The sequence below is a fragment of the Sphaeramia orbicularis genome, unplaced genomic scaffold (assembly GCF_902148855.1).
Source record: "Sphaeramia orbicularis unplaced genomic scaffold, fSphaOr1.1, whole genome shotgun sequence".
Lineage (NCBI taxonomy): Eukaryota > Metazoa > Chordata > Actinopteri > Kurtiformes > Apogonidae > Sphaeramia > Sphaeramia orbicularis.
In genome coordinates, this window is record NW_021941574.1 from 219,306 (window position 1) to 241,451 (window position 22,146).

The window sequence follows — 22,146 nt, forward strand, 5'->3', positions numbered from 1 at the left end:
AGGTGTGTGTGTGTGTGTGTGTGTGTGTGTGTGTATGTGTGTTGCATCTGCCATTGAGTGTTTATAGACGTTTGGCATATGATGTCAACATTTTTTTCACCTTTTTTTTTTTTTTTTTTTTACCATGGCTGCCTGTATTTTGTTCCAAAGTCAAAACCACTGAAAAAGTGTTTTCACTCTGTACATGAACCAAACCTAAGTCCAGACCAAGGCAGGTGTGAAAGTGTCCTTAAATTCTAAGAAATACTTGGGTCAGAGCTCCTAAATTCACTTCTGAATCTGGAAGAGCAGTTTGGATGCGACACACGAACAGATCAGAGCGGAGTAACAGAGCGAACTCCAAACTTGGCTGAAGTTTATTGGGTTTAGTATTAGCCCAGATTAAAGGCATTTTAATCACTCATCTTCTATTTATACATTGTCCTTGTGTTTTGTATTTTTTCATTTCCACCTTGTTACATCCGCTATGTTGTTTTCATCTTCATGTATCTTTTATGGAACTTTTTTTATTGTTCCAGCTGTTTCGTCTTTGACTCTGTTTTCACCTTGTTTGGTCTTGAATATCATTCTAATCTTTATACACCTTTTATGTCATTTTCATCTTATTCCATTTTTTACAAATAATTTAAAACCATTAGGAACTCGATGGTTTCTTCAACTTTCATTCAGAATCAGAAGTCTGCCTCTAAGCTATCATGACAATTCTCAATATCTACTAATATGAATCTTTTTTTCTAACTTTTTTTGCTTGTATCACCAAGCTCTGACTCCAACGGTACTTTTGTTTAGATAAGGCTCTGTCCTGAAAAAGAGAAAACACAAATCAAAAGAAGTCGACTAAACCGTGGTGAATGATCCTACGTCTTGCGCTGCTCTGAGCGTCTGCTGGTGGTCTTGAAGTGTCGTGGGCTGGATTATCCCTCGTCCTCCTCACACTACCAGGGGCATGTCCTCTAGATCTCTGGGAACCTCCAGGCACGAATCTCTGGAGGCGGAGCTCAGCGTCTGCATCGGCCCCCCCTGTGCCTCAGGACTAAGCAGAGGCACGGCTGTGGCCCCCTCCTCCAGTTCTGCACCAGCTTCTTCTCTTTCCTCCTGGAACCCCTCGTGCCTCTCTTGTTCCATCCTACTGTCTGCTCCCACTTCTTCCAGCATGACACTGGTGTCACAGGGCCCGACCAGACCCCCCGCCTCGGGCCGGTCCGGGCCCCAGTACGCCGCGCTGCTCACCAAGTCCATGTTGGAGCGTGAGCTTCGTGGAAGGTGCACCCTGCGCTGAATGTGGCAGATCTGACAGGTCAGCACTACGGTGGTGAGCAGCAGGCAGACGATCAGGCCTCCCGCTGAGCCCAGAGCGATCAGACCCATCTGGTTGTCCATCAGGCAGTCGGCTCGGGTCACGTTGGTTTCCTCTTCGTAATGGTTTGTGTGGTTGGTGTCTGCGATCGTGGTTGAACTGGCGGTTTGATTGTGCATCTGCATAGTTGAAAGGTCGTTGGCCAGGCTTAGCGGCAGTTGGTTGATGAGGACAAACAGCCACAGAGAAGTTCTGGTGCCGTCCATTGTGTTCTGAAATAAAAACACAGTTGTATTAATCTGAAGGCTAAACTGTGATTCTGTGCACCTCTAATAGACTAGAACCTCCCAAGGGGGTCAGGTCAAGTGGTGACACGGTTCCATGTGTGGTGTTCAGTGTTTCAAGTTTATTTGTCATATGCATTACAAGTACCATGGCAATGCAACCCAGTGTGCCCTGGCTCTGTCTCCACCCAATGTCAACAAATAAATAACAAACAAATAACAACAATCACAGCAACAATAAAAATACTTAACAATAAATACCACTAATCCTCCAATTGTAGTACAAAACACAAAATATTCATTCATTCATTCATTCATTCATTTTCTGAACCCGCTTTATCCTCACTAGGGTCACAGGGGCGGAGCCTATCCCAGCTACATACAAAGCACAAAATAAACTAGAAAAGCACTCAGAGAGCGCAGGCTTCCAACAAGGCAGATCAGTGCAAACCCCCCCCCCCCCCAGTCACCACCAAAATGTAACCATTTGTTCCTTGTGCCAGTATCAACATTTCCTGAAATTTTCATCCAAATCCGTCCATAGCTTTTTGAGTTATCTTGCAGACAGACAGACAGACAGACAGACGCCAGCAAAAGAACCTCCTTGGCGGAGGTAATAATTATAAAAGTTGAAAGTAAATAACATACAAATAACAACAATCACAGCAACAATAAAAATACTTAACAATAAAAATACTTCACAATAAATACCACCATTTCCAGCTCCCTCCTTCTGGCTGAGCTGCTGTTCAGCAGCCGAGTAGGAAAAAAGCTGTCCCTGAAGCCGGTAGTCTGGGTTTTCATGCTTTGTAAGCGCTTTCCTGACGGTAGATAATAAAAGTCTGTGTGTGGGATGACTTGTGATGCCCAGAGCTTTTTTCCTGCTGCGGTTTGTGTAGATGTCTTGTAGTGGTGGTAATAAGGGTGTTCCAATGATTTTAGAAGCCGATTTTACTGTTCTGATCAGGACTGTGTGGTCGTATGATCTAATATTCCCAAAGGGCTCTAACTTTGTACATATATAACCTATATCAGTGTGTATTCCATATTTCAGTAGGTATTTGTAAGTACTTAAACATAGTAAGGATGATGATTGCATAAAGTAAAAGTTTAGACCAAAAATATTTTTAAATGTGCTCAGTAACACGGTTTCGTCAAAATGTCACTGATTTTACAAGGTTGACACCAAAGTGCTTTACATGCTATTCCCACCGCACATTCACTTAAATTTGCGTCTGATATGCTAAATAACAAATTAAGTTACGCTGATGTCAAAATGTAGGAAAATATATTGGAAACTTTTTGACTTTTTGACTCAGATTTAAAGGTTTAAACACAGTTTCAATTCTTGATCCTATTATGATGTAAGGACCAATGTGTCTGGAAAAGAAGTCAAATATTTTTAATACAAACATTTATTCTACATCATAGTAATAAGCTAACAGATGAGTTCATACAGAATAGGATCAGAGAAACTTAGATTTTTCTCACAGACGTGCGTGTTCCTTTGACCAGACCCATAGACTAAGATTAGTTCCAGACACTCATGGTATTCTTAAAGTTTTCATTGTACGTCATCTTTGCACAACTGGGTCTTTATACAGATCGATGGTTTATTCTCCTGTCAGAAGTACGAAGAACATAAAATCCCTGAATTTTCACCATGTATATAACGAAGCCAAATGAAACGGCTGCAGAATCACCACTCTTTTCATGGTAAGGCTTAGACACAAAAGTCAGATAATGTTGGACTCGTCAGTTAAATTCCTGTTAAATCAATGTGGAGAGCATCAGAACCAAATACATCACCTTTCTCATATTTAATGATCATTGGACTTATGCAAGTTTTGTTTTTTAGGTGGTGTTTATTCATTTTCTGTGCTAGCTTTCCCAATTTGGTAAAACTTATGTTGCAATTAGAATTGTCCAAAATGAAGAGAAATAGAATAATTTAAATGGAAACCTTTACAATTTTCTAGTCAGAGGTCCCACTAAAGTCTTAGTTATTATAATTCATTATATTAATTTCATACATTTGGACTAAAACTTTTTTAATTTTATATATCTAATATATCTATTTAAGTAACAACATGAAAAACTATTCGGACAGGATAAAAAATAAAGACTTGAAAGCAATAAAATGGCCAGGACAAGACAAATACATAATTCATCCATGTAAATTAGAAACCACTAAAAATCATTAAAGAAACCCGGCACTGACCAGTGTGAGTATCAAACCACAAAGAAAGGATTAAATAACCTAAAATAAAACCAGTGAAGAGCAGAGTAGACTGAGAAATGACAAGACACATGACAAGAGTGAAGTGAAATAGAATATTAAGACAATTAGAAGATAAGGCATCCAAGTTAAAATAGTTGAATAAATGACAGGTCTTACTCCCTTTTGGGAATGAGAAGTTGAATAATACCTGAAATGTTCCGACGTGGAGCTCTTGTTGAAACCACAGACTGAGACTCCTGCCACAGAACTGGTCTTGATATGATGTGAACTCACTTCTGGGTCTTTTTTTTAGCTGGGTTATTTCGGGGACTCAGGTTTGATAATACTGCAACTGCTGAAGAGAAATAAAATGAAACAGTTTCTCAGAACAACCTCTTATGGTCATAGTGCAGTATATATAAGACCGATGAACATGTTTCCTGTTATACTAAATAGAATCTAATTTCACTGTTCATTTCAAAACGAATCTATCCAAACATTTACAACATTTATATCAGACACTTTCATCCAAATGTATTTAAACACTTTGAAATATATTTATATTGTGAAAATACAAAAGCTGTTCTCAAATTATGCTAAATCAAAAATAATTTACAAATAACATTTAAAATGTACATTTTCTATGCGAAGTGTGTCAACATGTTCAACAATAATAATGATCCTACTCATACATACATTGTACCAGCTGACAGGTGAAGTGGAATAATGATTATTTACAGTGGAGCCTTTTTTGGGTGGGATTAGTTAAAGTGAGCATTTAGTCCTTCAGGTTGATGTGTTTGAAGCTGCACCCAGACGTGCGTGGCTGCAGACCCTTATGCTGCTCATTTTGCAGCTTCCAACACATCAGCTTCAATTTTAATGTGCCCCAACCTCTGAATGGTGACATAATGAAATAATGAACATTATTACTACTTCCCCTGTCGGTGGTCAGAACGTTGTGCTGATCGGTGCGTTTTAATGCAAATTATTATATCCTTATTGTAACCTGTAAACAATTTTTCACCTCATACACAGTACAGATTATCAGAGCTGAAACTTTTAGGCTTGAACTGGCTCTGTTAAAAAAAAAAGGTAACTTTATTTACTACTGGTTTTCTTTAGAAATATTGTTAGAACAAAAAAAAACATCCATCTTGTACAAACATGTTTGTTTTAGTTCAGATAGACATAGCTATGCAACCAGGCAGGTGACCAGAGGTAGTTTTACACAGACCCAAATGAAGAACAAATGCAATGAAAAGAATGGTAATATACAGAACTATGCACGAATGGAACCAACTACCAGAACACATCACACAAGAAAACTGTAAAATTGTAAAATGAAATTCAAGAAACCAGTCAAGAAGCATCTATTGACCATAAATGATTGACACTTGGGCTAATTGAATGTATGTACTATATATAGTGTACCGCTGCTGACCTAAAGGAGCTGTCCTGTCTGTTTTTTCTATTATTTATTTATTTTCTTTCATGTTATGTAGTATGTGAAAAATTGTTTTGTGTGTTTATATTGTATGTTATTTGCACTGACTGGCTGTAAAGATTATTATAAGGGCCCCAGGAAGAACAGCTGTAGCTGTGGTGCAGCTAATGGGGATCCGAAAGAAAGAAAGAAAGAAAGAAAGAAAGTAAGAAAGAAAGAAAGAAAGAAAGGAGTTTAGGCTTAAATTTGAGTGCCATTTAAATCACAGACTCACAAACACAACTATAGTATATACAGGTTATTCAGAAAGAATGAACTGATTTCATGACGCATTGCTTCAGTTCTCAAGCATCGTTATAGAATGAGTCAGTGACCGTTTGAAAGAGGACTTTTCTGAGTTTGACTTTTTTTAAATGGAAAAAAGTGTCCCAGTGAAGGACTGGTCTGAAGGGGGGGCTCAGACCCTGCTCTTTGTGCTTGGCCTGTGAGATCCCAACACCTCACTGTGTGTGATTTTTACCTCCGCCAAGGAGGTTATGTTTTTGCCAGGGTTTGTTTGTTTGTCTGTCTGTTTGTCTGTCCGTTAGTGTGCAACATAACTCAAAAAGTTATGGACAGATTTTGATGAAATTTTCAGGGTTTGTTGGAAATGGGATAAGGAAGAAATGATTCAATTTTGGTGGTGATCGGGGGTTGGGGGGCCCACGGGGGGGGGGGGGGGGGGGGGGGGGGGGCGCAGACCAGAAAATTTCATCAAAATCTGTCCATAACTTTTTGAGTTATGTTGCACACTAACAGACAGACAAACAAACAAACAGACAGACAGACAAACAAACCCTGGCAAAAACATAAGCTCCTTGGTGTGGGGGGGCCCACAGGGGGGCCACTGATCAGCCTTGGTGGAGGTCTGCGCTCTCCGAGTGCTTCTAGTTTTTTTTTTTTTTTCTTGTCGGGTTATGTAAAAGATCGCGTTTGTTTTCTGCCACTACCCACTAACCTGGATGTCCTTAAACATCGAATAACAACAGCGATCATCTCAGTGGATGGTGATCTGCTGATAGGAGTCTGGGAGGAATTCTCTGATGGCGCTGATGTTGTCTGTGCTGCAGGTGGTGGACACATTGAACACTTGGAAGTAGGGGTGGGAATCCAGAACCGGTTCGATTCTGCTTATTGATTCCGCCTTCGTTGCGCTTGCGTGATGATGTCATGCGCACGCCACATTGTTTTGGTCAGATTGTAGCCAACATGGTGTTGAGGCAGGAACGCTCCAAAAAGCCGACACCAGATCCACTTGTAACACTGTCAGAGCTTCCATTTCTTCTAAAGGATGAAATTCCTCCAATCTGCTCAAACATTCATCCACAGCATGTGATGCATTTACAGGAATGTCACATATTTGAGACACTACTTAGCAACGCTTGTGAATGTCATGGCAGAGTGAACACCAGGCCGTCATCCAGGCCCGGTTCTGGTGCGTGCAACAAACGTCCTGCCCCCTCAGATAAAGGTTTCCAAAGGTAGGGGAAAGGAAATGAGGTGCACAACAACGGGAGACAGAGGAATTAGTAAAGCATCTTAAGTTGCACTTCCACTGTGCCCCCCCCCCAACTGGACCTGGCGTCATCTGTTCTTATTATTAGTACATACTGTATATGTTATGTTTTCTGTGAGAGATGGAAATATAAAAGACAGTTAAAACAAACACACCTGTTTGTACTCTTTTATTCCCTCACCCAATGACAATCAATAAGGAATCAGATCAATAAGCAAAATCGATAATGGAATCGGAATCGTTAAATTCTTATCAATTCCCATCCCTACTTGTAAGACAGGAAATAAAAGTTGATTATGAGTAGAATACTGGTGACTTGGCTGTAGTTTTCTATTGCTTTTCTTTATTAAAGTATTGTGTGGGGACATGGGTTCATTCTTTTTGAATAACACTGTATACTTGACTTGAATTGAAATCTAAGCCGGTCTTCCCCTGTCTTTAGGTTTAAAACTGGTCAGATCAACGGCGACCTCCTCATCTACCACGTTCTGCTGACCCTCAAACCCTACTACGCCAAACCCTATGAGATCGTGGTGGACCTAACACACGTGGGACCCAGCAACCGTTTCAAGACTGACTTCCTGTCCAAGTGGTTTGTGGTCTTTCCCGGCTTTGCCTATGAGAATGTGGCGGCGGTGTACGTATACAACTGTAACACTTGGGTGAGGGAGTACACCAAGTACCACGAGAGGCTGCTGACGGGCCTGAAGGGCAGCAAGCGGCTCCAGTTCATCGACTCCCCGGCGAAGTTGGCCGAGCACATCGAGCCTGAGCAGCAGAAGCTTCCTGCAGCCACGCTCACCCTGGAGGAAGACCTGAAGGTTTTCCACAATGCCCTTAAACTGGCCCACAAAGACACCAAGGTGTCAATAAAGGTGAGACTGGAGCCCCTCAGACGGCTAAAAATGTCCTGAAAGGCATGATTATAATTTTGGACTGCAGCAGCCATGCATGCTTTAGAATGTGGGTTTATATAAATGTATTTTCTAACAGGTTATGTGCTGCTAAACTCTCATGGAACCAAACCAGGGACCAAACAAATATACATTTCTGTCTTGTTTTAACACAGAAGGGCAGAACAAGATGGAAAAAATGCAAAAACATCAAATGTATATCTGTAATCCCTAGTAAATGTCAATTTACTGATGTGACTTCGAATACAAGAGGACAGTCCATTTAACTACATGGGTGCGTCTATGAAACTGCTCCTAAAAACAGGACATGGGGCTAAAAATTCACACCAGATGGAGTCGAATGTTATGAAGCAGGTTTGGAAGCACTTTGGGTCCATTTCACAAATAAATATTTACTGAGAAAAAAGAGAAACTATTTTTCAGATAATACACATTTTTAAAAATTTTCTAATATTATACTTAATACAAAAATCCACAAGTAACACAGTCAAAAGGACACGAAAATTACCCACCACTATTTTTTTGAATATCTTTTTATTCATTTCAGGAATCGTAGTAAATATTCAAGGCAGAGTGTTTGACAAAAAATGACCACTGTTGCAAAATCACTCACATATTTGTGTTTAAACTGGGCAGGTTCTGTATGTAACACCAGTGGACACGATGGGTTCTACACCAAACCTGGAATGAGACTGAGACTGATGAAGAACCCACATGTGTGGATTAGAAAAACCACTAGGATCCACAAATTGAACACAGTGTCTTTATTTATAGTCTATATAAGACCATTTACACACGTTTTCACATCCAGTGCACTGACACCTAGGGAGATTTAATGTCCATATTTGGGTCCTATTTTTGGAGCCAATATTTTATTACAAATTCATTAATTTTGGGATGGCTCAGAGCAACAGGATATATTTAAATATATGTTTTTGCATTTCTCTGAGGTCATCATTAGGTCCATCCTGGGGTGAATATGTCTGCATTTACCTTGTGTTATTGGGTCTAAAAGCTGGAAAAGTGCCAGTTACCTAAATAAACCCAGTTTCATCAAGGCACCCACATGCTAAAGGTTAAATTAATATTTAATGTTTGATGTAATATTTTCAACATATTTTTGATATTTCACTTATTCCTAAAATGGTATATCAGATTACACTGGCTGTTTTTCATTGACACTAAACATACCTTTCATTTCTTGGTTTATAGTCTGGCATGGCCTCAGAACAGTACATAAACTTCAACATAGCATTAGAGGGTTACCAAGGCTGGAAAATTCCCTACATGTAATACATACATTTGCGTTAAACAATATTGTAATAAACTCTTACTAAGTATTAGTTTGCCAGTAGAGTGTGTCAGTACTGTGTCATTTATCTGCATAGCAGGAGAATATCATATCATTTTTTTTATCCGTTAACTTCTTCATGCATTTAAATACAGTGAGCATGAGACACGACAGAACAGTTAAAACTGCATTAAGAATTATAAATAGGTCAAGTCTGCACGAGTAAGCACAGAATAAGCATGTGTGCAGCTGTGGCTGCTTTTACTGTCAAAGGTAAGAACAGATGTGTGGGTTGGACTGAGAGAAGCTGGAGTCGTGTGCTTAAGTTCAGAACTTTGGTGAGTCGTTTGTTGTCAAATATCAAAAACATGCTGAAAATATTACATCAAACATTAAATTCTATTTTAACCTTTAGCATGTTGTAAAATGGACTGTCCTCTTGTATTCTTATTTATACACACTTTACACTTTACATTTATACTGAGTAGGAACTACAGTATTTTTGCTAAAATACAGTTTTCATCTTATTCTGCCCTTGTGTGTTTATGTAAATGTGCTTGTCTTGACAAAATAACCTTAATTATCAAATACATAAGAAATCCCCATATTCATTATATCAAATCTGCATGACATTGGTTCCAGTCTGTCGGAGTTTTAAACCAACCCTTCAGCTTCTGATAACACAGAATATTCAGCTGCATGAACATCAAAAGAAATGTTTTATCAAACTGTTGCATTTTATTAGATATAAAGTTACAACATTTTCTTATTACAGATTATATATTTGTTAACTGGTCTTTTCTCAAATTAACCCATAAAGACCCAGTGCTGCTTTTGTGGCAGATTTTCTGAAGTGATTTCCCAGCATTTATTCTAGTATTGTCCTTTGTATTTTGCATTTTTAAGTGAAAATCAGGCATTTTCTTATATTTAATTGACTGATCATGTAGATGTTCATTAAAGCTTAGATTAAAGTTGAGGGTTTTTGGATGTGGATGTTTGCGTCTTTACGGGTTAGTCAACACTGGCCATTGAACTATCATCTTTAGATTAGTCTGGTGTCTGTCACTGGACACAGGAAGTAACGATGTCATTTTCTGCACCAGTATTTTTAATTTGGACTTCATCACATGAGATCTGACGAACATTAAGGCTACATTCAGACTCCATGCAAATGTGGTCCAAATCTGAAATCTTTTGTCCATATGTGACCTGTATCTGATCTGTTAAAGACAGTTTGAACAGCACTAATCTGACCCAGACCACTTTCATATGTGGTCCTAAATCCAATGCGTATCTGATATTTATCCAATCTGTACGTCATTGAAATGTGACCAACATCACAATTCTGCGTCCCAGGAAGAGGAGTGGTGGGAAAAACATCTGTCCTTCTGTAAACACAGTGTGTGTCTGCGTGGTCTGGTGTTCTGTCAGGGTCACTTCAGGGTCGCATTCAGTTCAGACTCAAAACTGATAGAAGTCGCATTTAATGTGGAATATGAACCAGCGCACAAAAAAATCTGATTTCACCCAAGAATCCGAATTGAGCATAAAGACCTGCAGTGTGAACGTAGTCTAAGTCTCTGTGGTGCAGCCCCATTTGGACTCAGGTTTAGAGTTAGAACTAGTCTGTTGGTTCCAGGTGTGGCTTTCCTTTAACCGCTCTGTTTCTGCCCGTCAGGTGGGCTCCACAGCGGTACAGGTGACCTCGGCCGAGCGGACCCGAGTCCTGGGCCAGCCCGTCTTCCTCAACGACGTCTACTACGCCTCAGAGATCGAGGAGATCTGCCTGGTAGACGAGAGCCAGTTCACCCTGACCATGGCCAACCAGGGCACGCCGCTCACGTTCATGCACCAGGAGTGCGACGCCATCGTCCAGTCCATCATCCACATCCGGACGCGCTGGGAGCTGTCGCAGCCCGACTCCATCCCCCAACACACCAAGATCCGACCCAAAGACGTCCCCGGAACTCTGCTCAACATCGCTCTGCTCAACCTGGGGAGTTCGGATCCCAGCCTCAGGTCAGTCCACGGTTCACAGTACGCCCAACTGGGCCGCCTCTTCTGGGAACAACAGATGAGTAGTGTCCGTCCAAGCAGAGTCCAAATGTATATGAGACAGAGACGGCACCAGTCCAGGTTATTGTTCAGGGTATCTGTTGAGTTTCCAGTTCTCTGATCATTTGAAACAATGGATCAAACAAGTGACGACTTAATGACATTTGGAGACAGGAGTAAATGTCAGTGTGTTCATCAACTACTAATTAAATATTATCATGGTCAGAAAAAGGATGCTGTCCCTGAACCTGTTCACATGCACACTAATACTCCGATCATTCTCCGAGTTCTGGAGTTATCAGATTATTATTGATCATGTAAACAGTGTAATCTGATATGTTTTAGATAACAGCAGTAATCTGATTATAATACATCAGATTAACATACCTGGATTTGTCCACAGCACTCCCATGTCTTCCTGCATGTATTCAGGTTAATCTGATTTATTTAGTTCTGTTACATCTGCACGTGTAAAAACTATTAAAATCATAGAGAAATGAAGTTATGTAGTCAAATGTGAGTTGAAGACAATGACAGGAAGTTTGATTCTACCATCTCCATGTACGTATGTACGCTGAAAGAAATCCGATAAAGGACCGGAGCGTCTAATCCAGGGTTTACGATTATGGCATTTTTTTAAGTACATGTAAATATGTCAGATCTGATTATTACAATTATCTGATTAGGAGCAGTTATCTGACTTTTATAGTCACAGAAACAGGCTCAGTGACGATTAGTCATGCATCATCTTTGTCGTCGTCACCCTCATTTTTCCTCTAAGAGGTTTAGATTGAGTTTAGTGTTTCTCAAAAAAAAAATCTTGTTTTTGGCTTTTTTAAAATATAGTTTGTTTTTAGTTGGCTTGAGTCAAAGTTTCCATAAATGTTGTCAGTGCAGTCTAAGTTTATTCTTAGTTATTTTTGAATTTCAACTGAACTGGTTTTGGACTTGAAAACAATTTGCCACTCATCTAATACCATGTTTCCACTATGTGGATCCAGCTCGACTCCACTCTGGTACCAGGTCCTATTCCAGACCGTTTCCACTCTGGTACCAGGTCCTATTCCAGACCCTTTCCATTCCAGCATGCTACTGACTTTCCAGTACCTGGTCGTCATAGCGATGTGGTGCATTACTTCCCTGTCATCTGCTCAGAGTTGCTGATAAACTCACTTGTTGCCTGTTCTCTTGTTAAGCTCATGGTAAATTTTTATGTCGGCAACCAAAAAATGAATCTCCTCAACCGACCATGGTGTAGTTTTACAGACTGTCATCATGTGGATTCACCTACCAACAGACTTACTGTCAACTTCTGCATCTGTTTTTTGTAAAAGGGCGGGGCACAGAGACGACTCTGACCAATCAGAGGTCTGCAGTGTTTACACAGTGTCACCTTTTAGTATCTGGTCCCCAGTCCTGGAACCTCAGTGGAGGTGAGACCAAAAAACTAGTACCAGATTCCAGGTCCTTTTTTGTAATGGAAACACAAAAAGGCCGAGTTGAGTCCAGCTGAGTCGAGCCGGTACCATGTAGTGGAAACCCGGCATAAGAGGCTTCCTGTGCGGTCACGTAGTAAGTTCTTCTGACCTTTAACATAACAGATGATGCTACGAAAGCGTGTTTATCACCATGAAAATACTCATCAGTAGTTGCTTATTGTTTGGTTAAATTCTTTTCCCATTTTACTGAATTCTTAAGTAACAACTTAACTCATGTAGTAATTGTATAATTAAAATTGATCCAGAGATATACCCATAAGGAGAGGTGTAATGTTTGCAGTTCATAAGGCAAAAAACTTCAAAACAATTTAATAATTACAAGGATTTTTTTTTTAATGTAATGATTTTAACCCTTAAAGACCCAGTGTTACTTCTGTGTCAGTTCCCAAATGCAATTTTATCACTATTTAACCTTTCTTTAGTAATTTATCACCATTTATTTTAATATTATCCCCTATATTTTATGTTGTTTTTTTGGAGGGAAAATCATCATTTTCCTGTATTTGATTCACTGATCATGTGAATGTTCATTGAAGTTCAGATTAAAGTTGAGCGTTATTACATCAAAAACAGAGAAACTTAGAAGACAAAATGACTTTTTCAGCAACAATATTAATAACTGAATGTAACAAGTGGTTCTAGGTACAGCAAACCCCGCCCCCACATAGTGTATCTTATTTTGGCATCGATCCAGCTGATGTCATCATGTCTGTGTGTGTGCTGATGTCAGCATATCAGTCCCCCTGTATATGTGCCAAGTCTGAAGTGAATTGAAACAAAATAGCTTTTTTTATAGACATTTAAAATGTTGCCCATTTTGAGTAAATGGAAGGAAAAAAAAGATTTAAAAAATTCATAAAATATTTGACCTACTTTTCCCAATATGTAATCACATCTGTTCTGGGTCACTGGCAATTTATAAACCAAATTTGGTATGAAATCAACCAATAGTTCTGCTGCTACAGACATGTGAAATTTCGCCTCCAATATAAGTAAATGGGGAAAAAGATTTTAAAAATGTATAAACATTTTTAACTTTGACCTACTTTTCCCAAAATGTAATCAGATCTATTCTGGGTCACTGGTAATCTATGAACCCAATTTGGTCTGAATTCAACCAATAGTTTTGCTGCTAGAGTGTAAACAAACAAACAAACAAACCAAACCAAAAACACTACCCCTTGCAAAATAAATGTGTCCATCCAATGGGTTTTACTGGTGAATCAGGTGTAGAAGATGACAGTGTTTCCACGGTAACTACGGAGCATCTGAACGTCCAAATGGGTCATATCTGATGACCATGAAAGATGAAGAACTGCATTTGACACCAATTACTGACGTGGATTGATAGGATGAGTGGACCAACAGGTATTAAACAGTTTGGATCAGTAGATGCTTTTGGTCGCCGGTGGCTGTTTGGGTCTTTAAGGGTTCATCTCAAAATGGAAGATTACATATTGAATACTTGAAAAGCACTCGGAGAGCGCAGACCTCCACCAAGGCAGGTCAGACCCCCCCCCCCCCCCCCGACCACCACCAAAATGTGATCATTTGCTCCCTGTGACTATCAACATTTCCTGAAAATTTCACCAAAATCCTTCCTTAACGTTTTGAGGCATCTTGCTAAAAGACAGTCAGACAGACAAACAGACAAACCCCGATGAAAACATAACCTCCTTGGTAGAGGTAATAATATGACTGAAAGTTAAATTTTGACCTTAAATGAAATATTAATTGACTTAATGTTAAATTACAAATGAATGTTTTGTAAAGGCTTGTGAAGACTTTCAGCTGCTTTAACTTGTACATGAATGTATGAGGGAAAAAACAAACAGGAATGTTTGAAGCAGAAGTGTCTGTTTTTTGACCACTCTTAACAGCTGCGACTCCGTTTCCTCCTCAGGTCCGCAGCCTATAATCTGTTGTGCGCTTTGACGTGTACGTTCAACCTAAAGATCGAGGGTCAGCTGCTGGAGACTTCGGGCCTCTGCATCCCCGCCAACAACACCCTGTTCATCGTGTCCATCAGTAAAACTCTGGCTGCCAACGAGCCCCATCTGACCCTGGAGTTCCTGGAGGAGTGCATTTCAGGCTTCAGCAAGTCCAGTACGTCCAAAAAACAACCGTCACTCACACACAAATACATGAGCTGCTGCGTCAAGTTACAGTTCAGTGATAAGTTAGAGCAGATCGACTTGACAATCACAGAAAACCTTGTAATCAGCATCAGTTTTTGACACATTTGCAATAATTACAGTCTAAAGAGACAAAAAGAAGAGGGGGCCTGTTACCGAGTGGACAGAAATGTCCTCAGGTGGACGTCCAGTGGTAGGAGTTTGTGTTAAATGTCTACATTTCTTTGTTTGATGAAGAGTTAACATGGCAAATATTAGTGATGTAATTGTCTTTTTCATATAGATTTACAGTTCCAAAGCATGTAAAAAATACCTTTTAGATTGGCTTGGTCATTTGATGCATGAAATAGTACATGACTTTTAATTATCAGATTATTCTTAAACTGTAACATCTTGGTATGAGATTTTATGAAACAATAATCATAGAAATACTAAAGTAACAGCTGTAGTGCTTCGATAGATGGCACATTCAGAACCATTTGTACATGTTATTGATTCTAAGTTTTATTGTTTTTTTGTTTATACAGATCCCCATTAGCTTCCACCATAGTGGTTGCTACTCTTCCTGGGGTCCGTTAAAATACAAATACAGTTACAAAAAACATACATAAATAAAAACAAGTTTACAGTTCATTGTTATCATCAGCCAGCTGAACATTTCATCTCAACACAAACCTTAAAACATTTGAACTTTTATCTTTACAGCAATTTGGATTGCGAGAGTCAAAATCATTTGCATTGCTGTATTTCTTTCAGCACTTCCAGTTTGAATGTTTTTTTTAATGAATATAAGCTTTTATTGTGTTTGATGTATGAAGGTAACTTATTCCATAGACTGGAGGAACTGGAAAAGACAGAATTTTTCAATCGATTGGGTTTTGGTTTGGGAAGTTCAAGGTGACCCATGGTTCCCTGTCTGGTGCATGATTCTGTTGGAGACTCTATGCCTTATTCTGTTGTTAAGAAAGTCAGCTTTCCTGTTCAAAATAGAACTCCTCATAAGAAAGAGGAGGTTAAATTAAATTATTGCTCCAACAGCCAACCATGATAGACTGCAATGCATTTTAATAATGTTTGATCTGAATGTAAATAAATAAAGTAACTCGCAAATCTATATAAAGACCTGGTCATATATAATCATACTAAATATGCATCACCTATTTTTGAAATATGCAGAGAAACTAGTGATGTTACGTGTTAGAAGATAAGAGCCTCAAGAAAAACACTGGCTCTACTTTAAACCATAGAAGCAGTGGTTGCACTCAGATCATAAAACTAAAGCAAGTGCAAAAATAACTTTAATAAAAATAAAAGCAACAACAGCAACATAAAACAAGAAAAGCACTTGGAGAGCGCAGACCTCCGCCCAGGCAGATCAGTGGGCCCCCGTGCCCCCCCCGATCACCACCAAAATTTAATCATTTCTTCCTTGTGCCAGTATCAACAAATCCTGACAATTTCATGAAAATCCGTTCATAACTTTTTGAGTTATCTTGCTAACAAACACGTACACAAAGCAAAGCGATCACAATAGCTCCTAGTGGAGGTAATGACTGTTAATACCAGCTTCATTTTCATGGTTGGTCCATGGTTCTGTTATCAGTCATGTTGGATGATGGCCATTGTTTCATCAGATTCTGGAAATCAAGGTTTTTCTTACTTTAAATCCATCAATCAAATTTTATTCATATTGTGCTAAATCATAACAAAAGTTAACGCATGACATTTTACATACAGACCTGGTCCAAACCAGACTCTGAAGCAGTGGTTCCCAACCTTTTTGGCTCGTGACCCCATTTTAACATCACAAATTTCTGGCAACCCCAGAAAGAGAGACATGTTTTTTGCTAAAATTAATTTCTTTTTGGATTTACAAGGGGGACAATTAATACAGAACAAACAAGAACTGAAACTATGAATTATGAAAGAGCTGCAGCATCTGAAACTGACCACAATGAACATTTGACACAAACAGAACCACAGTGCTGCAGTTTCACACTAACTTTATGTCTTTTATGTGAATTTCTCTCAACTCACCATATATTTTTTTATTAGTAAGTTTTTCTTAGTTTTTATCAATTGCTCGAAATTTCAGGCGACCCCAGTTGGGGTCCCGACCCCAAGGTTGAAAAACACTGCTCTTAAGCCAATTTCCAGAAAGCCAACAGAATCCTCCAGGAGCAAACACTTGGTGACAGTGGAGGGAAAAACTTCCTTTTAACAGCAGAAACCTGGAGCAGACCCCGACCCCTGGTGTTCGTCTCAAAATGATATCTTTGTGCAAGTAAAATGGCAAACAATAGAAAATGATGTGAAAATAGTGATGTTGAAATGTTTCTAAACAGGGCCTTCATTTACATTTAAACCGTACTCGAACCTCTCTCAAATGTCATGTTTTCTTCTTCCTGAATAATTAAGACATGAAGAATCTTTATTTTGTCTGTAAATTATTTACATGTGGACGTGCAACACACACTGAAATTAAGCCTCTACATTTAACCCATCACTACAACACCAGGAATGCAACACACACTGCACTGGGAGGGTTAAGTGCCTAGCTCAAGGGCACATAACCCAAACAGTTCTCTGGTGATCTGTGGAATCAAATCACAAGCCGACTCTCCAACCTTCACAGCCAGAGCTGCAACTAATGACAGTCAGACAACTATGTAAAGTCATGTACATTGCAGCTCAGTTCTCTTGTAAATAATATACTGTTGGATTAAATACATATTTTGCATAAGGTTTGGGGCTCACAACAGGGAATGAATAGTGAACACAGTAAAACAGAGATGTTCTAATGCACACTGTTGTTGGGACTGTTGGAAGACCTACTTGTGTGTCCTCATATTTGAAAGTACTGCAGGACTTGAACCAGTGCATGTTCTTGGACGTTGTGGTGCAGGTATAGAGCTCAAACACCTCTGCCTGGAATACATGACGCCCTGGCTGCTCAACCTGGTCCGCTTCTGTAAACACAACGACGACGCCAAGCGCCAGCGCGTCACCGCCATTCTGGACAAGCTCATCACCATGACGATCAATGAAAAGCAGATGTACCCTTCCATTCAGGCCAAGATCTGGGGCAGCTTGGGCCAGGTGAGGCTACTTCTGCAGTCCTGCTGTTTACACAGACTCAAACACTGGGATTGTTTTATTTCTAAGTGTATTTTAGGTCTGCTTCCATCATATGTACTGGTCTACACCTGTTAGAACCACTTTAACCCATAAAGACTCAGTGTGACTTTTGTGTCAGTTCCCAAATCAATTTGTCTCTCTATTTAACTTTTCTGAAGTGATTTATCACCATTTATTATAATATTATCCTCTGTATTTTGTGTATATTTTTTCAGTGAAAATCATGTATTTTCTATATTTAATTCACTGATCATGTAGATGTTCGTAAAAGCTCAGATTAAAGTTGAAGGTTATTATATGAGAAACAGAGAAAACTGAATAAACAGTGACTTTTTCAGTCCAGTCTGTCATGAACTGAACATAAACCCAGTGTGTCCATCCACTGGCACTGATCCAACTCCATGGGTTTGACTGGGGAAGCAATGTTGGGGAAGATGACGGTGTTTCCACGGTAACTACAGAGCCTCTGAATGTCCAAATGGGTCATATCTGATGACCATGAAAAGATGAAGAACTGTATTTGACACCAATTATTGACATGGATTGATAGAAGTAGTGGATCAGCAGGAATTAAACAGTTTAGATCAGTAGATGGTTTCCGTCGGCAGTGGATATTTGGGTCTTTATGGGTGAAAAACTACAGTGTCTGGTCCCAGGATCTGTTTTATCTATGAGTTCAGAAGTCCGAACAGAACTGGGAAAGAAAGCTTTTAAATGTTCTGGTTCTGGTTCCGTTGAGTAAAACCTACAGGAGATAAAACTGAAGGAACTGGTCTATTTAAATACATTCAAAGTCATTTATATTATAAAAGCCAAGTGGCCTCTGTGTGTGTGTGTGTGTGTGTGTGTGTGTGTGTGTGTGTGTGTGTGTGTGTGTGTGCGTGTGCGTGTTCAGGGACTCGCACTAAATCCGTACACAGCTGACTGCAGCGGTTTGTCATATTTACGTATTTTTATGTAGGAAGACAGTAGTGAAAACTGCAAGTTGATAGGACCAATATTTTCCAAGATATTATCAGTTTTGGATTATGATATCCTCACAGTCGCGTTGCTGTGGCCAGTATGCTTTTGTGGTGACTGCTGGACAAATGTGGTACAGCACGCACGAATCACACCACCATAAAAACTACCACATCTAGAACCTGTGGATCCACACGGGTCAACACACTCGTTTTAAATGAATGAGAAAAGGATAAATCTGGATGTAGATGTTTTTCTAACTGATTAAATCTGACTTTGTTTTAAGATGCTTTTAAGGAACACTGTTGTTATATTTTTAGTACCTTTTAAATTATTGATGGTGTTTGATAAGATAAGAAATGACTTTATTTATCCCACCGTGGGGGAAACTTCACAGTTAAAAGCAGCAAACAAGCAAGTGCAGAAAAAAAGACAGGTAGAAAAAACCACAAACGAATGACAAATGAAATGTAAAGAGAAGAATAAGAAATTTGGTATTAATATAAATATAGAATTCGAAGTAATATTATATGTATGTTTTTAGGTGAGTATTTTATGTATGTTTTTAGTGTGGATGAAATCTCTACCTTCTGTAACGTCTGTCTGCCACAACACAGAAGATCCCAACACATTTTTTTTTCCTGGTTAACTCTTTCAGTGCCATGGGCTGATTAAATCGGCTTTACGAAAACAGCCTGTAAAGTGCCACGGGCCGATCAGATCGGCTTTGGAGAACACGCCATATTTGTGTACAAACAAACCATCCACCCCCATTTCTTTCTCACATTTCGATGACGTTCTTTCTGTGTCCCCCTTTTGAGACCAAGCAGACGGGAGTTTGAGGTCACGCGACCGAATAATATTTTTATACCTTTTTAATGTTTCTCATTCTCCGGTGTTTCATCAGAGGGAGCCCTCCATGCCGGGGGGCGGCTGTGGACTCCGGGGGCTGTGGCACCTTCTCTCACTGGGGTCCGCTCCTTTCTGGTGGGTGGGGGTCCCAGTTGGCCCTCTCCCACTAATTGGGATGCGGGGCTGTGTTGCTGGTGCCTGGTCGCCGGGGTCGGCGGCTGCCTCCTGGTGCGGATGGCTCCCTGAGACAGCGCCTCCTAAACTGATGTTTTACTTTTACTTGTACATTTTTGTTCTGGTCTACCCGTGCTCAGTCAGTCTTCTTAAGTATGTGTGAGCTTGTGGGTTTGCATGTATATGTGTGTGTGTGTGTGTGTGTGTGTGTGTGTGTGTGTGTGTGTGTGTGTGTGTGTGTGTGTGTGTGTGCGGGTGAGTGTGTGTGTGCGGGTGAGTGGGTGGGTGTGGGTGGGGGGCGGTACTGATTTTTAAACTGATATGTAAAGCACTTTGTGCTACAGTTTTTAATGTATGAAAAGTGCTATATAAATAAAGATTATTATTATTATTATTATTATTATTATGAATTATGCAAATTACGATCAATAATGAATCGGCTGTGTCCGGTGCATTTTGAATCTAATCAGCAATCGGTCGGATGTTACCGAGCGGTTTCCTGCAGGATTCTTCAAATATTATAAAAACGACGCGAAATACTGAAAAACGGCCAAATTCTGTGGCACTTTTAAGGCTTATTAGCCCCTTAACTGTCTGGCACTTAAAGCGTTAAATAAAAACATAAATAATAACCACTTGTGACTGTCTGTTTTTGTGTGTGTCTTTTTTTTTCAGATAACGGACCTGTTGGATGTGGTTCTGGACAGCTTTATTAAGACCAGCGCCACAGGAGGTCTGGGCTCCATCAAGGCCGAGGTGATGGCTGATACTGCAGTGGCTCTGGCCTCAGGGAATGTCAAACTGGTCTCTAGTAAGGTGAGGCTCGGCTTTATGGTCACTATGTGGCACATCATTTATGAAACTCACACAGTCATATGATGACGTTACAGAATAACGTTAGAGCAACTGCAGAACTGTTTGGACAAAAACACTGAACATCTGGCACACGGTCCAGCCTAAATGAAATGTGACTTGTCAGTGTTTTGGACCTTCATCAGATATGTGTGTGGCTCAAAGCTGTACAACATAGTGTGTAAACAATGAGAAGAGACAACATCTTAATTATGTTTGGAAAATGTTGTGACACATACATTGTCCTCAAGTAACACAGGACCATGTTCACAGTATCAGCCCTCTATTACAGACAGAGGAAACATCAAGAAATGAATAACTGAAGTAAAGAAGGAGGGAAGATGGGGAAAAAATGAACATCAAACACAGAAATACCAGAAACAAGAGCAAACACGACTTCAGTTCACCTCTTCACTCTCATTTCTTTTCTTACTTTCTCACATTCGTGTTACTTTTCCCATTCACAGGATATCATTTTATATTCCATGTTTGTTTTGTTTATATTGTCTTTTTTTTTTTTTTTTTTTTTTTAATTATTCCAATAATCGTTCTTAAATTAAGTTAACCTCCTCAGACCCAGCTATGGGTTTTCTGTCCACATTTGTGGACAAGAGTTTCACAACTTTATATAAAAAAAAACAAGAAAAGAAAAGTCCACCACAGAGGACATTCCATAAAAATTTTAAAAACTGCATCTGAAAAAACTGTTGCATCATGATGTTTCCAATATAGGCAGTGATTTAATAAAAAAACAAAAAAAGCTTGTACTTTGCTGACATTCCCTGGGTCTCAGGAGGTTAAATATTGTTTGAAAAGGGTTATAATGTAAGTAATGTAATTTATACTCCACAGTGGTAATACAGAAGCAGTTATAGTGAAGTATTGGCAAATCTACATATGAACTCACACACATTCAATAGACCTATAGATACTTCCTCAAATTAATATTGTTAGAAAGTGTTAAAGGTAATTAATAAACACTTACAAATTGAGGAAATTAGTCCAAAGCTGTAAATCACTCCTTATTTATCCAAAGCGACAAACTCATCCTCTCACTATTCATCATCTGTGTTGAGCGGCTGCTCAGACAAACAAACCCAACACACAGACACACAATAGAAAAGCCAGGCCCTGGCTCCGATTATGGCGCAGCAGCACACGCTCAATGCGCTCCATTGTGCACAGGCCAGGCCTAAGAAAAGCCCAGGCCTAAGAAAAGCCCATCACTGTTCCAGTTGGAGCTCTGAGCCCTGTCTGCCTGTGTGTAGTGTGTGAAGGTGTTGTCCACAACCCAACCGTGTGAACAGGGAACGTGTGAACAGGGAACGTGTGCACGGCGCTGAGGCTTCACCTGAGTCTGGACGTGGCTGTTGTCCACATGAGCGCTCTGATGTCATGGCAGGACACGACTCCCAACACAAAGGAGTCTTGTCTGCTCCTCTTGAACTCAGTGGCACCCCAGAGCTGAA

At 39.7% G+C, this 22,146-nt stretch overlaps 2 protein-coding genes across 4 annotated transcripts in view; one reads left to right on the top strand and one right to left on the bottom strand.

Moving 5' to 3' along the window:
- Nucleotides 1-22,146, top strand: part of LOC115416215 (neurofibromin) — a 205,312-nt gene that overhangs the window by 146,735 nt on the left and 36,431 nt on the right. For all 3 annotated transcript variants that reach the window (XM_030129958.1, XM_030129960.1, XM_030129959.1), the window contains 5 exons: nucleotides 7,247-7,679; nucleotides 10,691-11,031; nucleotides 14,470-14,672; nucleotides 17,607-17,800; nucleotides 20,501-20,641. In XM_030129958.1, coding sequence (XP_029985818.1) covers nucleotides 7,247-7,679; nucleotides 10,691-11,031; nucleotides 14,470-14,672; nucleotides 17,607-17,800; nucleotides 20,501-20,641 — 1,312 coding nt within the window. The remainder of the gene's footprint in view (nucleotides 1-7,246; nucleotides 7,680-10,690; nucleotides 11,032-14,469; nucleotides 14,673-17,606; nucleotides 17,801-20,500; nucleotides 20,642-22,146) is intronic.
- LOC115416218 (uncharacterized) lies at nucleotides 117-21,749 on the bottom strand. The gene is made up of 3 exons (XM_030129963.1): nucleotides 21,663-21,749; nucleotides 4,011-4,157; nucleotides 117-1,569 (listed from the first exon to the last, which is right to left on the bottom strand). The coding sequence occupies exon 3, from the start codon at nucleotides 1,561-1,563 to the stop codon at nucleotides 931-933; it is 633 nt and encodes a 210-aa protein (XP_029985823.1). The 5' UTR covers nucleotides 1,564-1,569; nucleotides 4,011-4,157; nucleotides 21,663-21,749; the 3' UTR covers nucleotides 117-930.